The following is a 21,298-nucleotide window of genomic DNA, read 5'->3' on the forward strand; positions in this document are numbered from 1 at the left end:
GCGGCCAGCACATCCCTCAGCCCTTGCCGCTTCCCGCAGCCCCCATTGGCCTGGAGCAGCGAACCACAGCCAGCCAGTGGGAGTTGTTATTGGCTGAACCTGCGGACGCAGCAGGTAGACAAACTGGCCCAGCCCCCCAGGGGACTTACCCTGGTGGGACACATGCCAAAGGTTGCCGATCCCTGGCCTAGATTATGACAGTGGTCCTAGTAAGCAGAGTAAATTGCGCTCAGAGAGCGTGTTACAGAATGAAGCCCAAGTTGATTTTTGGGAGGTGTTTCACGTTTATTCAAAATAATTCCTCGGGTCAGAAGAACTTTGCGTCTACTAACCAATAAGGCTTGGTATGCATTTTGCAACCTCAGTATGAACAGTTAAGTAGGGAAGGAAGACATTTTAGAAATGACTAATTTTTTTTTTTCTATTGTACTATATTCAACCAGGCATGGCAGCATCTTGTGCTGACTTTTATAAATTGGATTGTATGTGAAGTCTTTCTGGGGCTAAAGTATGTAAAAGCTTCCTGCTGTAGAATTTCATACTCAAGGTATTCAGAAAGACTTAACTGATCTAGAATGGTTAGAAGAGAACGTCTGCATCCACCATTGCTACTTGACATGACAGTCTGTGCTTTTTTCTTCTGACAGAGCCAATAATCTACACAGATATAAAGAGCAAACAAGAGGAAGGAAAATGTAAAATTGTTTACTGATCCTCCATTCCTCCCCACATGCTTCTTTTTCCTCCCCTCTTGAGCTAAGGAATCTATTCTTTTTTCTTTTTGTTCTCGTTATCACAATCAGATAGCAGTACCCAGTACTTTGTTCATTTGAGGTGTGTGGTGAGTCAGTTTTCACTCAGGCATGATAGCAGAATGGGTATCTGTGAAGGGAGGTAGGCTCCAGAAGGGAATTCCTCCACAGTGAGTAACTTTGCTTTTTAACCCCTGGAAATATAACCTTTTATGGTTTTTGTGATATACTCAGAGTTCATATATCAAAGTAAAATGGCCCCTTACATACCTTTCCAAGCCTTTTTGATCCCCCGTGTCCCCTCTAACATGACTATGGTATTTGCTAGGTCATTTGAAGAGATTTTGTAATTTCTCAGTGTGTACTTTAAAAAGAAAATATACTCTCTGTGAGATCACAGGACCCTTTACTTTTCTGTACGCCACCCAGAAAGCAAATTTACTTCTATCTGTTGTTACTGTTTAAGTATTAACAGGTGTTTGTTTCCACATCTGCGTTTTGATAAACTCCATCACCACAGCCCTTTTCACACATTTAAATTCAGCTTGGGTAAATATAGGATTAACAAATAGTTTTGAATCTATAAGAACTGTAAGAATATATACTTTTTGCATGTACCTTTTTGCCCTAGCTCTGTGGAACTGAGTATCCGCAGCAGGGAAATTGTAAAATACTTTCATTCTGTACTACTTGATGCATGACTAGTCGATCTATTTCTGATAGAGCCATGCTAGTAAATTTCAGGGTTTTGGTTCAGACTCCCCTTTAATATTTACATTGTATTATGTTTTTAATCTGTGTATCTGAAACCCCATCAATTTTGGAAGGGTTTAGAATCCCAGTCCAAAACCTAAGTTGCTGACTGGACGTCGTCTTTATAATGGGGGCAAACCAAATCCCCAGATCTGAACACTGGGGAGGGGTAAAGTGCTTTGAAATCTGGATCTGAACTTTTTGGCTTTGGTACTAGTCTGAATTCACATCCTGTATGTGGAGGTAAAGAGACACAATATGTTTCAGCAATTTAGCTGATACCTGGAACTCTTTGAGGGGCTAAAAAAAATTTATGCTAATGAATCATTTCAGTTATATGTTACCGCTAGTCATGGAAGGGGTTGTTATTAGAACTTGGCAAAAACCTATTGCGGGAGCAAGTTTACTTTCTAAAAAAAAAATTAAAACAGAACATTTGCCTGTTTTCTCAGTCTGGCAAGCATAGTGAAAGTGTAATGAAAAATATAGGGCTTGTCTTTGTGAACAATTTAAATTGTGTAGTCACAACTGTTGTCTTTTCTCTCCTCTGTTTAGTTTCTCTGCCCAATACTTTCAGGGGAAGATAAGCAACTTAAATGATGCTTTCATTGTTTTAGGGCTCAGTGCTCATTTTTCTACCCCTCTGTTTCACTTTGATGCACAGCAGTCTGCTTTCATTTTCACCTGGTTACAGCAAACATCCTCTTAATGTTAGGACTGGTCAAACATTTTCTCTCTGTTTTGTTTTTCAGTGGAAAACTGGATTTTTGATTAACCAGTTTTTTTCTGAAAAATAACTGCTTTCTGCAGAAGATTTTGACTTTTGTTCAATAAACTAAACACCCCCAAACTGAAATGCTTTTGATTCAGAAAGGGTGCTGCAGTGCCTCATGGAAGTTGTAGTTCAGCTGGCTCATGCCTCCTATTCTCCTTTATGGGCTGGATTCGTCAGCCAGACTACATCTCTTACGATGCACCATGACCAGGACCTCCCATGAGGCACCTTATGGCTGAATTGAAGTTTTTTATTTTAATTTTTTTGCTGAAAAGTCAATGTTTTCTCTCTCTCTCTCTCTCTCTGTGGGGGAATCCGATTTTCTGACCAGCTCTACTTAATATTACTTTTGGTTCTATCAGCATTGAAGCAGTTTAGATTTCCTATTAGCGTAAAGGTGAATTTGTATGGTTTTGATATGGTGCCTTGTGAGATTCTATTTTAAAAAATTGAAGCGGTTGTAATAGGGTTACTAGGACATGAATCAAAAACTTGCTGACAGACTAAGCAAAAATAGCACTTCACTGAATAGACTGCTACTGGGGGACATGCAAGGGTCAGTGTTGGATCCTAGTTTCATTAACGGTATTACAGAGACAATAGAAAAAAAATGGCAGCTGTTGTTAAGGTAAGAGGAGCTGTAAACACCTGAGCATAGAAAGAAAATAAATGCAACCTGGAAAAATGCAAGGTGGTATATTTGGAGGGAAAATACTGCAAAGCATGGCTATAAAATGAATAGATGATGCTTGGAAAGCAAAAATACCAAGATAAAACTAAACTGAGTGGTGGATTGTAAATTATGGAGATCAGCTCGCAATAAGGTCTGGTGGCAAAACATTACAGGCCAGGCTGTGATAATCCTTCTGTATACAGCTGCAATTCCAGAGTGTTTGGAATATTGCATGCCCTTTGGGGTGCCCCGGGTCAAGAAAAGGCCTTGACAAACTGGACAGAGTGAAGGACAGTAAAGCTGGTTAGTCTTGGTGAGGTGTGCATATGCTGAAATAACTTGAAGGAACTCAACCTTAAAGAGAGCTTTAGGTTGGTATCACTAGAAATAGTAGGGCGATAATGGACAAGGAAATATTGAGGGTGGACAGTTAATAAAAAAAAAAGAAAAAGAAAAAGGGTTTCCTTAGCTAAAGATTAATGAAGGGTGTATGGAATGTTCTTCCAAAGAGAGTTACTGAATCGTTGTCACTGGAGTTATTCATATTCAGTGGTACAATTCACGCCTGTGAAGGCCAGCACAAGGCCTATATCCTACATAAGACCCACATTGGCCTGATTTTGACATTTTAAGTGGAAGTTACGTGCTGTTTAGATCTTGACCTGGCCTCCTCCACAGGGGCCAGTTTCATTACCTGGTCCCCTTAGCTCACAGGTTAAATCAGGTTACCTAAGAGTGTGTCAAAATTTTTCACCTTCTTCTGTAACAGTGTACAACACTCAGTGACAAGGTACCACTTCAGGATCATGGCTACATTCTAGGGATGATTATAGTTAACCATTCAGGTCAGTAATCTTCATCAGGAGAAACTTCCGTCAGTGCAGGAAAATAGCTTTCACCATTCCATTTACAACATGGAGGCAGTGAGCCAACAAGATAAATCAAGTTAGCAGCCAAAAATCTGATTCCGTGACAAGATGTCCTAAATGCTTTGGGCATCTACAGCAACTGATTAGTTTAATTTAAAGAAGCTTAAATTGTGTGTCTAATCGGGAGATACAATAGCTCTTCCCCTCTGGGATATGAGAGGATATTTCCACTGTTGCTTTTTTATACTGACATCGGTTACATTCACATTTTAGCTATAAGCCTTATTTTCCTATCAAAAGTTACATAATTGATTGTATTTTCTTCCCAGATTAATTATTTGAGTAGCTGTTTGTTTTGGGGACCCACACTCTGTTTGTCCTGTTTTGATATAATCTAGGCTAAAAATTCTTGGTCTATAATCCTAAATCTTCTAACTTGGAAAGGCAAAAAGCATAGAAAACTTCTTATGTTTCTTCTTCCCAAAAGAGGCCATGAAGCAGTAAAGCATCCAAAATACATGGCAATTGCCACCATTATTTATTGGCAATATGACAATAATAATCTTCCGACCCCAAACACGTAACGTGCAAACTGCTTAGCAGCATAAAAACAGAATACAATAGTTATTTATTATAAACTCTTGATACTATGAAAAATTTGTAAATACTTAGGATAATTTTATAAATATAGAAAAAATTAACAATTTTGCATAGAGCCAGCACAGAGCCTCTAAACCACTTATAGCATAGTAACTGGTGTGTAGGTGTAGCTGCGTGTCTGCAAAGGTTTGAAATTCACCTGTAGGGACAAATACTGAGCAGGCTTCATTTTCCATGGTAGTACGCGCCAAGAACTTTTCCACTGCACTGGCAGAATAAGCCAGCAGAGAACCAGTGCGTGGGCACTCCATGTTCCCTGAACCCTGCGGAGCAGAGCTCCAAGGTAGTTCCATGCATAGCACAGGTTGTAGGGGGAAATCTGGGCAGGCCCAGCATGTGGTCACTATGTCTATATGTTTTACGAATCCAGAGACCTCAACCCCTACCTGTTTGGGAGCAGCAACAGCTGCCTGGATGCATGCCGGTCATCATAAGCGAGGGCTGAAGATGCTGGTCCTGTATTCTGTAGCGTTTCTGAGTGGTTTGGTTAGTGTCCAGGCCATTCACATAGGCTTGGACTTTCTTCCAGGATTTGGCCTTTTTAAAGCACATAACCAAAGTGACTATTTTCTGGTAGGTAATAACTAGCTGTGAAGGCACAAGGGCAAGGCCAAGAGTCCTTGACTGAGCTGATAGTTCACTTATATAAAATGCCTGAACTCTGGAGGCCATTGGTGCTGTCACCAACATCAAAGAGCAGAAAGATATAAAGAAAACAAAATACCTTTTCATGTGCTTTAAAGTGCAAAGCTAAACTGTGTGGCTAAACCATGGGTACATTATTGACAACACTAGTCTCTTCCTGACAGATAAAGACCAGTATAATAACCAAAAGGAAAATAGGATTTCATAGATTTTCCCAGATTTTCACTTGAATCCTTACTAAGCTTCTTTTTTGATGTACAGTATCTGACAGTATCGATGTAACCCCTAAAAGTTATTATAGAACACAAAATTGTGGAAGGGAGAATTCACTGTTTTCCATTTTGCATGATTAAAATCACTCAAATTTGTGTTTACAGCATTTGACTTTTGTAAGCATGGCAGTTCATTGATGAGGCAGGTGTAGGGGGTCCTGGGTAGTGAAGGGCAGACCTTGGACCTAATTTTCATGATATATTTATAGTTCATAGAATTGAACAGAAATTTAATCACTCGACCTAAAAGACAGAAGGTTTTTCAGTTTATCTAACTATGTGTTAATTTCACAATACCGCTTTGAGGGTTTTGTTTAATTCCAGCGTAATTTCCTTTTTCATTGCAACATTCAGATGGCCTTATATTTTATATCAGACAGGAATTTTTAGAACCGTTTTCTTGAAAAGATCCTCTGTTGGTACAAATTAGATTCCTAGAATAATAGAAGATCTACTTGGGTATTAATGTTGCACTTTGGTTTTTTTGCTCTATAACAACTCTGTATCTGGATTGTTAGTTGGCTATAGGGCCTTTGATATCATGGGAAAAATCCAGCCCTGGTTGCTAGAGTGATACAGCCAATACCATCAGATAACTGTTGGAGGCAGATGTGAAATGTCTTGGCAATCTAAATTCAGTTTCTAGTGGACTGGTGTCTACGTCGTAAAACCATAATCCGAACTGGGACTAATTGTGGCACCCTTGTTGTCAGTTGAAACAGAATGGCTGAGGACTGAAGTGCATTGAAGACTATTTTTCCAACTTAAGGGTGAAGTACCTTGGTAAAGGAGGGTGTGGCAGCATTCACTGCTACTGCCTATGCTGTAGCTGCTCTGTGCATAAATAAAGGATTTTGGTCTCCAGACCTGTCAATCCAGCGCTGCCATGGCTTTTAAAACATTAGTGTAACGGAAAAAAAATCTTCCTTTTATGTGGGAAAGACAAGTACAAAATTGTGCTATCAACTTTTAAAACACTCTTATTGAAATCCTATCAGGTACGAAACCAGCACTGGAGTCTCATTATGGAGAGTGTAGTCCCATCTGACAAAGGAAATTATACTTGTATAGTGGAAAATGAATATGGATCCATCAATCACACATACCACCTAGATGTTGTGGGTGAGTAAAATTCTATCAACTACAAGAAATGTTTTAAATGAATGGCTTAATTTTATTTCTTTGTTTAAAACTAAATTTAATGGATATTTTAAAATTAATTTTTAGGATGATTTCAGGGTTGGATAAAAGAATAACTTCTGTTCTTTGAGGCTATTTCTACTGCCTTGCAACTACAGCAAAACCTCATTGATTCACACACCTTATACATATATTCTCTCTCTCTCACACACACCAGTTTCCTTGTGTCTCAGCAAAGATGTGGTACCTAAGTGTATGAGGTCTCATATTATGAATTCATTATTGTTATACAATATGATACAGTACACTTACAAGTACATTGTGAAGTGTAAATAATTCAAATCTTACTGCAGTTGTCCGAATTGTCACATGGTTCTCTGAACTACTGTAATTATAGCTGGAAAAAAAATCATCCTATAAAGGGTCAAATCCTAATCTCAGTTACACCTGTGTAACTCTGGAGTGTTGGCCTTGAAGTCAGTACAGTTAATCTGGATTTACACTGGTGTAACAGAGATCAGAATTTGGTCTGGGAAGTGCTGATATCATTTATTGAAACATAAAGGATAAATGTTGTGAAATCATTTGGCTGATGGAGAATCTTTTTTTAAAAAAATTCTTATCAGTAGCAAGGCCTTGATTTAGGAGAGCACTTAAGCACATGCTTAACTTTAATCATGCGCTTACGGCTTACTGACTTCAATAGGATTGAAGCACATGCTTTAAGTGCTTTGTTTAATTAGGGCCTAGAATCTCAGGACCCAATTCCACCGCACATACCCATTCTGAGTAGTACATACTGAAGTGAGTAGTGGTACTCAACATGACTATGGTGATAGAACTGGGTCCTTAGTTTCTAACATATGTGAATATAGCTCATGCTCACACCAGATGGTTAAAATGATGTGGGCATCTGAAGCTTAGTGAATAAAACCACTGATCATTCAGCACTGAAAAGTAACTTGGCAATTGCAGATCAATTCCAACTAGAGACAGAAGGTGCATTCCATCTCCTATTAAATCAATCGGAGTCTTATCATTGACTTTGGATAGGGATCAGACCAACAGTGACCCATTTTTGTCATTTCTATTTTAATTCATTGTATTTATACAAATAATAGTGCACCCATCACATTGTCTCTGGATACCTGGAAGTGAATTAATAAAAAGCAATGCTGCATTCAGATCACAACTGTCCAAATCTGCAAAAAATTCAACCCTGCATTCAGTTGTGAATACAAATGCTTCCCAAGAAAACTTTGAGGGTGAGATTTTCTAAAGCACCCCAGGGGTTTAGGAGCACATCCTGTTGACTTAGGGACTTTTGAAATTCCCACCCTGACAGAATAGAGGAACTTCACACCTCTTCAGCAAACTTGGTCCTATCTGACCAGTAGAGACAGAGAATGCCCTCGAATGAAGATGTCCTCCACGCCGACATTTACATTTTAAAAATTAGTTCATTGGAGCTGTTTAGCAGATCGTTGCTGTAGCTTTGGTTCATGAAGAGGAGATGCAGTTTGTTATGAAGCTAAGACCCAGACAACTGCAGGGCCTTTTACAGCACTAACAACGCTCCGTAGCCTGCATAGAGAGCATATTCATACAGTTGAGGTGAACTAACTAAGACACAAAGCCATTTTTGTTTGAACACTTGTTTAAACAAAGTTTATTGAGGGTGCAGCACCAACAGCTGCCAGGAATTGTAGTAAATTGTATTACACACGGCTCCATCCTTTGCAGACCAGCTGGTGGAAGGGTGCAGTCAAACCACATTAGCTCACCAGGGAATGCTAGCAAAGTAAGAACAGAGTGGTACAGAGTTCTGCAGTGATTTTCTTTTCCCTTCAAGTCCTGGCTTTGTTCCACTTTGCTTGAGGTTACAAAGTATTTGTAGCAGGTTAAGGGGGAAAAAAAGACCCTTTTAAAATGCCTGGAATTTTCTTAGCTGAAGTGAAACTGATTAAAAGGCGCCAAAACTGGCCAATTTCACATTGACTGTGAACCCTTTCACCCAGTTCTCTAGCAAATGTGTTCACCATGGATAATGCTGTCACTTGAGTAAATATTTGCCAGAAACCCCTTACCTCCTCTCCCCTTTTAAGCCTTTTCTGAATGTCATGCATTCAGGAATATTATGCAGAAGTTTATTTTTCCTGGCAGTAAATCACAGTGGCCTGCATGAATGAATGGAATGGTAACAAGGATTATGTCATTTATATAAATGTCTATTCCTTTCCTATAGAGAAGCAGAAAAGTAAATAATGAAGCCAAGATTTCAAAAAGTGATTCGTGATTTTTTGGTGCCTCTGTGTTTAGGTATTCACTTGAGACCCCCTCATTTCAGATGGTGGGTGCTCAGCACTTTCTGAACACCAGCCCCCTTTCACGTGACTCAAATTGGGCACCCAAAATCATTCACTACTTTTGAAAGTGGCAGTTCATGGTTTTTGGAAGCTAGCCATTTTAGCATTTACAGTGAACATAACCATGTTTGTCCCCAATAACCCAGTGTGAGTGTGTAAAATGTTTTTTGGGGAATGTATGTAACTGCCACATTTCTAGTTTGACTTGAAGTCCTATATGTGCATGTACAGACAGACGTTTGATTCAGTGTCTGCTGAAGTCACTATGAGTCTTTGTATTGATTTCAGTGGGCACTGGATTAGGACCCTTGGTTGAATGCATGTGGATGGGATTGTTGGAAGGGGGTCAGGCAAATTTCTGTGGCTGCTAAGATACTGAAAGCCACTGCTGAGTGTGGTGGTTAGGAAGGAGGCAGAGCGGAGGACTGAATTAAACCAGGCATGGATGGAGACCTCTATCAGCCCTTCCCTATTGTATTGGTGTATTTCTACAGAAGTTTGGTTTGTTCTATTCTGCTCTATACATTTTCAGCTCCCATCGGGTTAAAGAGGATTGTGGATGTGTTTTGCTAGTCAGTCATATTCCTTGGTATGTTTAGCCATTGGTGATCACCTCTCACAAACTTCAGGCTATAATTTTAGGCCAAGTTGTATACTGAGAATGTTTGAAAACTGTCAGCTGAAATTCTTTGAAATAGATTTTCCTAAATGGTTTAACTGGTTCCAGAGTTGATTTTTAGTGTAAGTCATAAGGAATAGTATTAAACATGGCAATCTATTATAATAAAATGAGCAGCTGACTGTACGGTGTAATGTAGAGAAACTTCTGATTATGTCACAGTTTTGGGAGGTATCCCAGCAAAATTCATGCCAAATAATGACACAATCCTAATTGGGAATATCCATTTATTACTCGACTCAAATAACTTTCCAAACCCTGAACCCTTTTGACACGTAGAAGCCCAGAGCCAGCAGAGCACGAGAGGTTTTCAGTCAAAATGTACGTGTGAAGTATAGTCATTTTTACTTGTAATTACTTGGAAGAACTTTATAAAATAAGGACTCCATTGGCTCAGACATTCTCATTCAAATTTACAAACCTGGCACACAGTCAGATTGAATTTCTTACAGCAAGTGGGAATAGAAATAAAAGTAGCAAATTATTAGCCATCCATATGTATATCACAAAAGACTCGGCCATATTTACAATGATAACTTCTAACTGTAGAGTAGAGCTGGTCAGGAATCTTTGATGGACAGTGTGATTCTTGAAATGTTTTGTGATGCCCCCCCCACCTCCAAAATTTTTTTGACTGGCTCTAATGAGTATGAAATTCACATCACTGCAGAGGGTCGAGCAAACGGAATAGACACCACATTAGCTTTCACAATGGGACTTAAGTGGTACCTGGACTTTGGGTTGGTCTCTTGCCAATGGGTGAATTTCACCCTGAGACAATTAGTTTGCAGTAGCAGCAGATGATGAGGATTTATTATAGGTCTGACACATTTTTTAAAAGTCCTAGTAAAGCTCAATTGTATTACACACACACACACGTATTCACCCTGTAAACCAGGAAGTGTGTTTTCTGGAAACCAATACTTTTTCTCTCATCTCTGTGTCTCCCACTCTTTTCTCTTCACCAGAGCACCAGGAAAACATCCGTGAAAGAGTTAGTTGTATTGTTAAAGGGCTATCATGTTTTATGATCTTCAAACATTAAATAAAACCTGACACAGTACTTAATCTTACCACAGAGGTGGGAGAAGGCATTAACATCATGTAATAAGTGACTGTGCTTATTTTTGTTGATGGCAACAAAAAGATGAGTCCTGAGGTTTGATAGTGGACACAGAGCTGTGTCTCTGGGGCTCCCTGGCCTGTGGGAAGGATTCCATGCTCCCAGAGATCTTGCAGAACTCCCTGTATAAATCACTTTGTGAATGCATCCGATGAAGTGAGCTGTAGCTCACGAAAGCTTATGCTCAAATAAATTTGTTAGTCTCTAAGGTGCCACAAGTACTCCTTTTCTTTTTGCGAATACAGACTAACACGGCTGCTACTCTGAAACCTGTCCAGAGGAGAATAATTATAATCTTATTTATTACGGTAGTGCCTAGAGCTCCAAACAAGATCAAAGACTCTTTGTTCTAGGCATTGAATGTACAAAGAGCAAGATTGACACTCGAAATACATAAAGGATGGAAGAAAGGAAGTATTATCAATCCCTGTTTTATAGATTAAGAACTGAGGCATAGACAGAGAAATTAACTTAGCCTAGGTCTCAAAGGAAGCCTCTGGAGATTCAGGAATTGAATCCAGTTCCAAGTCTCCTAGTCCAGTGACTTCAATTATAAGACCATCCTTCCTCTTGTAAATTTTGACGTTCTTGTCAACTGCTGGAAATGGCCCACCTTGATTATCACTACAAAAGGTTTTTTCCCACCCGCCGCTCTCCTGCTGGTAATAGCTCACCTTAAGTGATCACTCTCCTTACAGTGTGTATGGTAACACCCATTGTTTCATGTTCTCTATGTATATAAATCTCCCCACTGTATTTTCCACTGAATGCATCTGATGAAGTGAGCTGTAGCTCACGAAAGCTTATGCTCAAATAAATTTGATAGTCTCTAAGGTGCCACAAGTCCTCCTTTTCTTTTTGCGAATACAGACTAACATGGCTGCTACTCTGAAAGCTTATCAGCTGTTACTAGAGTTCAGGTGAAGTACCTTTTTATTCTGCTGTACTTAATTGCAGGTAGAAACTTTTATTTATAGGAAGCTCACAAAACAGATGCCGTCCATGTATAAAGTCATTCAGTCTTAAGGGGAAATGATTGGAAATTACAATTATGTATGTATGTAGCAAATTCAGACTATAGAAAGCAACATGGGAACACAGAAGTGCTGGAGTTTTTATATAATTAGATTGCCATTATCACCAGAGTACAGCTTGGGTAGCAGTTGCTCTCTATAAGCATGGAAATCATTTTACAACTAATTGAATTTATATTGTAACAGAAAAAAAGAGATATTCACTGAACATTCAGGCTGTAGGTTGCAATTTGTCCTATTTAATGTAATCATCTGGGGAAACAAAAAATTGGTTAGGTTTCAGTTTAAGTGCTTCACATTACCTCATCTACAGGGTGTTATAAGCAGCTAACAGTTGCTCAACATCCTCAAAGAATGTATAGAAAGACTATGCCATTAATTGTAAAATTAATAGAATTTGTCAGAAACACTTGTCTTTTTTTAAAGGTACTATTGCAACCTGTTTAGCTGGTTATTAATCAGTTCCTAAATTGTCCAGTCATACTTATGGGTTTTTTTTAATGGAATATAACTATAAATGCAGCTGAGTACCTTTAGCTCTACTATATTACCGTAATTACTATTTTCAGATGAAAATGGTGGCAGAATAACTTCTCCATGAGGAGCCATTTAAAGGCTTCTGTTAAATACTGTTCTGTTGAAAATCCTTTGTCCTGATCCTGCAAAGACTTATGCATGTGAGTAGTCCCATTGACTGATGTGTGTAAAGTTACATACTGAAGTCTTTGCAGGATTAGACCTCTTATTTTTTGAAGCAAATTTTCTTAACTATGTTACATTATTAGACCATCAAAGATTCGAAACAGCCAATCTACTTTTTGCTGTTGATGATTGATTGTTTTCTTTTTTGTATTTCTCTTTGGGAATGAGAATGAACTTCTTTTGTTTCTCGTCAGATTCACTTACAGGTTCTAGTGTGCTGTAATGTTGCAAAAAATACTGCAAGCTTTTTTTTGTTTGTTCGTTTTTAAAGAGGCATGCCTACATTTTGTTGTTTCTAAATTCAAGGAAACCTATCCATTGATCTTAGATTTTGTAAACACTTACTTTTCAAAATCTAAGGTTTGGCCTGTGTCCCTTCAATTTTTTATTTTTTTTAAAAATAGAGTATTCAATTTATATGTAGGAGCAATAATGACTTACATTGTCTAAATTTATAGTTTGCCCTGTGTATCATCCATGTCTGGTTGGAGTTAAATGTAGGTATTACAACCAAGCCCAAACTTGCATTTCTGGCAGAGGTGAATGGAAGTTGTTGACTAGATCTTTACATGAACATGCTTTAGCATGACATATTCACCTGAGTGCATGCAGCCTGGGACATGATGGGACAGAGACTGAAAGAATGAAGGAATACATACTACCCTCAGGTATTTGGTTAAATTGAGCAGGAAGAAGGTTTTATTCAAAGTACTAATAAGCCTGACTGTGGACTTTACACCCAGCATTGGGCTTTTGGCAACACATCTACAACTCTGAGAGGAAATTACACAGATTGTTTAGGTTTCAGAGTGGTAGCCGTGTTAGTCTGTATCAGCAAAAAGAACGAGGAGTACTTGTGGCACCTTAGAGACTAACAAATTTATTTGAGCATAAGCTTTTGTGGGCTAAAACCCACTTCACTGGATGCATGCAGTGGAAAATACAGTAGGAAGATATATGTACACACACACACATACACACCCCATGAAAAAATGGGTGTTGCCATACACACTATAACAAGAGTGATCAATTAAGGTGATCACTCTCATTATAGCATGAATGGCAACACCCATTTTTTCATGTTCTCTGTGTGTATGTGTATATATATATATATATCTTCCCACTGTATTTTCCACTTCATGCATCCGATGAAGTGGGTTTTAGCCCACGAAAGCTTATGCTCAAATAAATTTGATAGTCTCTAAGGTGCCACAAGTCCTCCTTTTCTTTTTACAGATTGTTTAGTGCTTGAGGCTGTGTGCTTCACTGTTGAGAATAAAGATTGGTGTGTGATGGTTCAGCAAAGGGAAAGTGAATTGATCTCCCTCCTTCCCCCCTCAGCTCCTGTTAATAAAGTCAAAATATTCCAAACCTGTAGTTTTATAGCATTGAAGCTTCTGATTTCATTTGAGTAGTCTGGCTAAAATATATTTTATGAACATATACTAGCATCAATACTTTATCCATTGGGTGAATGCTGAAATTTGAAATGCTTGCTGACTAATCTTTTGTGAGAGGACTAGCCTCCCTGTCCCACTTTCTGTTTTCTTACAATCTCAAGACAGGTATTTCTTTTTGGTTTGAGGGACATTACTGCAGCTCTTGTGCAGATTATTCTCTTTAATCTTGTCTTTTAATTCATCCAGCTTCACACTCACTGAACTTCAAGGAGAAGTTTGCAAGAGTTGTCTGAAAATACCAATGAGCATGTTGTATTACTAGATGTGCATTTGGCACTTGCTGAATGGCACTTGTGTAATCTGTGTCTTTGTGACCCTCCACTCCACAGACTTATCCGCAAAAGAGCTTTATGAGTTTGCTACTGTGTCCAGCAATGAGTCTGCTATTGGTGCTTCAACTCAAATCATGGGGCACTCACCCTTTTAGCTCTGAAGGTCCCAGGGTTCAACCTCTGCTTTTGACCCATGTGCATTTGTTTACATGAGTACATTGTTATATTGCAGTTTACCCGTGCCTTAATAATTAAAGCTATCAGGAAAAGAGTTGGTGTTTCATCTTTCTAAGGCACATAAATTAAGTACCGTGCAGCTTAATGGGTGAGGTCTATTGGATGAGAATTTGGAATTCTGTGGGCACTGCAGAGACACTAAAGATATAAAAAAAGAGGTTTTCCCTGACAGCCTTCATGCAAATGTCCCCTCTACTCCCTCTTGTGCAGAGTCCTGTGTGCCCTTTACTCCAGATGTGGCTGCATTTCATAGGTGTTGAGGATTTTAAGTCATTAGACCATCATTGGATTGCTACCATTCCCAAGGTGCTTTCGTAGCAGTTGTTGCATTTTAAGCATGAAAGTACAGTTAAAGCTAGTTTACTTACACTTTAAAAGCCCTATTAAAAACCATACTTCGTGAAGAATTTTGGGATATTTTAGGAGGAAAAAGGCTCTATCAATAAAAATTGATTATTTTTTTTCAGATTGCTCTTTGACAGGGGTGGCCAACCCGTGGCTCCGAAGCCGCATGCGGCTCTTCAGAGGTTAATATGCGGCTCCTTGCATAGGCACTGACTCCAGGGCTGGAGCTACAGATGCTAACTTTCCAATGTGCTGGGGGGTGCTCACTGCTCAACCCCCTGCTCTGCCCCAGACCCTGCCCCCACTCCATCCCTTTTCCCAATGACCCTGCCCCTCCCCCCCGAGCCCGTCATGCCCTCACTCCTCCCCACTTCCCACCAGAGCTTCCTGCGCATGAGAAACAGCTGATTGCCGCAGGTGGGAGGTGCTTACTGGTGGGGCTTCTAGCGGGCTGGAGGGCGGGAGCTGATGGGGGGTCCTGACGTATTGCTGTGGCTCTTTGGCAAGGTACATTGGTAAATTCTGGCTCCTTCTCAGGCTCAGGCTGACCACCCCTGCCCTTTGAAATATTTCATCCATTCAGGTCTACTAAAGAACAACATTGATAGTGTTAGAAGTAGAGCTGAATGGAAAACTCATCATGACGACCTACTTTTATCTTTTTCTTTTTGCAAAAAAAATCTTTTTTGCTTCTTTTGGCAAGCAGATTGCGAAGTTCTCAGATGTATTAGTTGTTGGAAATTATTTCTCACCTTCACAAATTATTCTGTCATAATAATAGCTCATGAACATATAGTCTCTATTTAAATTTTAAAATTCACACTGTTGGTTAGTGCTGTGATCTAGCTGATATTGTTTCTCTTCTCTGGTTGGATGAGACACATTAGTAACCAACACAACTTGTATTTCAAGTGGTGGTTTCAAGTATAAATTTGTTTTTGGTGACTATTTGAGCATTTGATCTTAACCTTTCTTTGAGTGGGTATTTGTGCTAATACCGGTACTAGGGTTTGAATATTTGCAGAATGCTCCCATGTCCGCAGTCAGCATTCACAGACAGACAGCTTTTTTCCCGCTCTTCACTCAGCTCTAGTGAGATGGCATTTCCATCAAATACACTTGGCCAGGAGGTTGGAGATGATGCTTCTGAACCTGAAGAGAGGAACGTGTAAATCTGTCAATTAATGAGCACTTCTAGCATGAGGAATATAGTTTTTTGTTTGTTTGTTTTTAGTAAACCCATAAATAACTGATCGACGTTCAGATGACTGAAAATAGCTCTGCTGTTTCTCCATGCATCTGGTTACATGTGAAAGTTATGCTGTCCTTCCCATTCGAATGCTTATGTTAAAAGTCAGACAAACCTAGGTACAGAAGGGAGATTAATAGCTGAAGAAAATGACATGAGAGACATTGCTTTGTCTTTGACACATCTATAGTATGTTTGTGCCCAGGCGTGGCCAGCTTAAATGTTTTCTATTAAAGTTGCTTCACCTTTATTTGTTGAAGCAGTGGAGTTAAGTTAATGGTGATGAACAAATATACGGTTGCAGTTGGCCCATCTAGAAGCTGCTGTGCCCTCCCTGATAAGCCACTAGGAACCAGGGACATTTAACACTTTTCTGGAGTTGTACGACATCTTTTCAGATCCAATCCAATATTTAGAACAGACTCCAGATCAGGGACGGGCAAACTTTTTGGACTGAGGGCTGCATTGGGTTTCTGAAATTGTATGAATGGCCGGTTCGGGAAGGCTGTGCCACCCCAAACAGCCAGGCATAGCCCATCCCCTGCCCTCTATCAGACCCCCCCATTTCTTGATCCCTGACAGCCCCCCCGGGACTCCTCCCCATCCAACCCCCACAGTTCCCTGATGGCCCCCCAGGGACCCCTACCCCATCCACCCCTGCTCTCGATCCCCTGACTGCCCCCGGACTCCCCGCCTCTAACTGCCCCCACCGCTCCATACAACCCCCCTCCTCTTCCTGACTGCCCCCCACGGGACCCCTGCCCCATCCAACCACCCCTTCTCCCTGACTGCCCCCGGACCTCTTGCCCCTAACTTCCCCCCACAACCCCATTCAACCCCTCCTCTCCTTCCTGACTGCCCCCCCGGGACCCTTGCCCCCATTCAACCCCAGTGTTCCCTGCCCTCTGACCCCTGTCCACGCCCCTGACCACCCCCTCTATCCAACTCTCCCTGGCCCCTTAGAGCACTGCTTGGAGCACCAGTGGCTGGTGGCATGGGTGCACCAGGAGAAGCCGTTGCGCCCTGCAGCACAGAGCACCAGGTCAGGCCAGGCTCTGCAGCCCTGCTGCCCAGAGCATTGTGCTGCATGGTGGCGTGGTTGTGTGAGAGGGGGGACAGTAGGGGAGGGGCCGGGGGACAGCTTCAGGGGCCGGGCAGGACGGTCCCACAGGCTGGATGTGGCCTGCGGGCTATAGTTTGCCCACCTCTGCTCTAGATTCCATACTACAGTACATTAAGAAGAGGGAGAATTGGGGAAATGTAAAAGAACTCAAACGGGTTTCAATGGTATTTCCTGTCTACTTTGAAGGCAGACACTTTTCAGGGAAGGGAGAGTGTGGAGATAGAAAATATGTGGTGGAGCCACACTAATAATAATGAATACTTCACATTTTATAGCATCTAACTAACTAATTAAATCTCACAATACCTGTGGGAGTTAGGAAAACACTGTTATCATTTTACTGATGAGGAAATGGAGTCACAGAAAGGTTGTGATTTGCCAGAGTCCTACAGCAAACCCTTGTCAGAACCAGATATAGAGCCCAGCCCTGTGCTTTCTCCACAAGACACTCCCTTCATCACCACCATCATTGCCATTATTAAGTGGTTGCGTGCTGACTGGGTGCTCACTGCAACACAGAACACATAGTTCCTTCCCCCAAGAAGCTTAATGAAACATCTGGAAATGGCCTGGACAGTGACATTTTCCCCACTTTCCAGCCTTGTCCGTGAGAAGTTACATGCCGCTTTTCACATTCTCTTGAAGTTTTAGAAGAAGCAAATCAGAAGTAATTTCAGTGGAAAGCTTTTCATTGTTCTGCTTCTCATGTTTTTTCACACCAAAATGAGGCATTTCTCCTTTGCTCAGATGTGCCTAACACTGTTGCTTATACATGTAGTGTTTCAGGGATACCACAAGTGAACTCCTAGGCTTAGTAGGGCAGACATTCGTCTTTTTTCAGCTAAGACACTTTTTCACTCTGGCAAGACTGATGAAATGCATACTGTGGCAGACTAACAATAGGGTGTTGCACTAAGGATAGTCTAGTATTAAGTATTACCTTGTGTTGACAACTTAGCATTTTAAAACAAGAACGTTCATGTTGCATGCTTCAGTTCTTGAGTATGTCTTGACTTGTCTTTTTTTTTTTTAAACCCTCTCATGCAGTCATGATTTTAAAGAACAGATTTTATTTAATTTTGATACGACTTTTATCAGGCCCTGATCCAAAGCCTGTTGAAATCAGTGAGAATCTTTCCACTGACTTCACTCAGCCCTTATAAAAGCGGCCTTTTTCCTTGTAGTGTCATGTTCCACTTTATTTTGCTACAGCTGTCTTATCCCCACCCTGCAAGGAGCTAGTGAAGTTTTAGTCCTTAATCCTGAAAAAGTTTATGCACATGGTTAATTTTATGCACCTGAGCGGGCCTGAGCGGGTCAATGAGAGTACGCAGGTGCATACAGCTCAGCACATGCATAAGGGTTTGCACAAGTGAGGCCTTAGTGTTAATTCCCCTTCATGCCCTTACATGTCAGTACTCCCACCTGGAATAAATCTTGAGAGTTGTAAGCACTGACCAGAGTCTTATGTTTAGAAAAAATAATGCTTCACTGCCTGCTTAAAAAAACCCAGCAAGGTGCTAAAAGGTCCATGGTAGCTGTTGCTATTTACATTGAGCCACCACAGGTACATTGTTCTGTGCTTGATCTAAGAGAAAATATAAACAGACAGGGTGACATCAGTGGAAGTTTTGTCCATGGAGGGAGTGCTGAAGAGGGATCAGTATTTCAAGTCTGAGGCGAAAAGTAAAAGGAAGAGCAAAAGAGTTGAACACGTGAGTCATTTCTGTGAAGGGTTGAAAGGTATTGTAATTTTCTAACCTGACCTCGATGTGATTACTTTCAAACCAGGAAGGCAGTTTTCAGATGGCACAAAGAAGCACAGTGATAAATACTTTACTGAAGGCAGTTTCCGTAATGACACTATATATTTTAAAACTATAATTGTTTAAAAATCACAGATAGCCCCAGTGAAGCCATTCAAGCTTTTCTTAAAGTTGTGAGCCTCATAACCTTACCTAAGAACTCTTATTCAATAATCAACTTTAGGGAAACAATATTGCCCCTGACCTTCCAGCGTGGTACTCCAGTCTTATGCCAGTGGACAGTTAGGCCCCGTAATTAACAATGTCAAAGTATGTGAAACAGCAGCAGAAAGAAATAATCCAGTCTTACAAAACTGGAGCCACTAAACTTTCGCTAGGTCAGAGGAACAAAGAAGATGGTGAAGAAAAAGTAGGATGAAGACTTTAGTCCCTGTCAGTACCTACATGGGCAGACCTCTGTGCCTGCATGGAGCCCTACTGACTTCCTTAGGGCTTCTCAAAGCACTGGGGTCCACCCACACGGAAACAGTTGTGGGACTGGGGTCTTAGGTGTTACCTCTTTAAGGAGTCTTGAGCTGATCGGAATATTGTATACAGAGAAAAGAGAAGAATATGATCAAAAGATAGAAGACCCTTGTTTCCCTAAAAACTTAGCAGAACAATCATTACATAATAAAAAATCTTCTAACAAGTCCATACTTATTTTAACTCATAAGAAACCTGTTGCTGAACAGTAAAGCTATTTGAATAATTAGTAAAAATTTATTGAGGAACAATTATTTTATCAAAGATGCCACCATTGGTAACAAATTATATGACCAGCTCTGATGAACAAAATTGGTCCAAACTGCAAAATCCATAGTCCATTCTGCTTATGAGTTACCTGTTAGTAAACAGCTGTATGGCTGGGATAGTCTTTCCAGTGTTGGAAAGGAATATTTTCTCTGGTTTACCATGTGGCTATCTCCAGTTTAAATTACAGAGTGAATGATTATTTTATATACAAAAATAGAGCATCGCCGTTCAGCAGAGCTTCTGAATTGGGTATGAACAGAATGCAATGCTTTGTGAAACAAGAGGAATCAAACTGACACACAGCTGGTCAAAGCTACTCAATCCCTGGCTCAGTATATATATATAATATATGACATTAATTAGTAGAGGTACTTGCCTATACCTGCTTAGTTGTTGCTAGTCTCCTGAAGCAGCAGCCATCCCTCAGCTTTACTTCTGAACATCACTGAGCAAGTGCAATGGAATTAATAGTGTTTTCCTTCTAGCATTTCAATGACGCAGGCCCCCATAAACCATTGCTTAGTTCTGGAGTAAGGAAATTTAGGCATGGGTTGCCACCATATGAGCATACACCTAGGTGGGAAATCTCTATGGACGCTCTGGAGTTTCCCCTAATCATCTTGCCAGTTTGATCCCTCCTGTGTCACTCTACCTAGGAATGTACAGCCTGAGATCCCGCAGATCAACTTGAGTGCAGCTGGGGACACAGGGCCAGCTGAACTCTCCACTCTGGCTGAAGCTCCCATGGCCATAGCTTTCCTCAGAATCTTGAAAGAAGATTCTCCAGTGCAGAGAAGGCTCCAGCAACAATTAATGCAGCCTGAGGCTTAATTAATTTTTGGACAGATTTACCATTGGTAGCTGAGGTGTTTGGTGATGGACAATGGACGTCTCCCTTGGCCTTTCTTTTTTCATCCCTTTCCTTCACACTGGTCCCTGGGGCCCTCTACAGCATCCAGAGTGATGGGCATAGAGGTGTGGAAATTGGGATGAAGATAGCACACTTCACGTGCACCAACCAGCAAATTTGTCCCTGATGGATCCCCAATCTTCTTCCTGGCCTTTAGAAACTTTTCTGAAAATTCACCAGACTGAGTCAATTGTAGTCATATATCTTAGGGACTCTTTAAATGAAGCTTTCTAATGTCAGCTTTGAGTGCAGAAGGTAGGCAACTAGCTTCGGAAAATGAACTGTTAATCAGAATTAATATTATAAACTATAGCAATAGAGAATTAAAATGATCAGAGGAAACAAGTGTCCACATGACAAAAACCCCATCTAAGTTGGCAATAAATAGCATGTTTGTTACAAGGTTGGAAAATGAAAGAAGACTAATGAATGCAAGACCAAACATGAGTTTAGGGAGATCCTTGAAAAGGCAGTGAACTAATGCTCTTCTGCAACTTGTAATTAGCAAGACACATTTAACGGGTGACTGATCTTACTGAAAATAAAGGTGCTTACATAATAGTGCTGATAATGGCGGGAGCCTTGAGTGTCACTCACTCTTGCAGAATCATCTCAATAGCTGCTGCTGAGAAGCTGCAGAGGCACTCTCTTGATTGCATGTCCAGGAAAGGAAGAGGGTCCAGCACAGTCATCTGAAG

General features: G+C 40.5%; 1 protein-coding gene across 7 annotated transcripts in view; it reads left to right on the forward strand.

Moving 5' to 3' along the window:
• FGFR2 (fibroblast growth factor receptor 2) overlaps positions 1-21,298 on the forward strand; it is a 96,118-nt gene that overhangs the window by 36,841 nt on the left and 37,979 nt on the right. For all 7 annotated transcript variants that reach the window (XM_084634861.1, XM_084634862.1, XM_084634859.1 and 4 more), the window contains one exon: positions 6,398-6,521. In XM_084634861.1, coding sequence (XP_084490987.1) covers positions 6,398-6,521 — 124 coding nt within the window. The remainder of the gene's footprint in view (positions 1-6,397; positions 6,522-21,298) is intronic.

The sequence above is a fragment of the Lepidochelys olivacea genome, assembly GCF_965140295.1.
Source record: "Lepidochelys olivacea isolate rLepOli2 genome assembly, chromosome: 7".
NCBI classification, from domain to species: domain Eukaryota; kingdom Metazoa; phylum Chordata; order Testudines; family Cheloniidae; genus Lepidochelys; species Lepidochelys olivacea.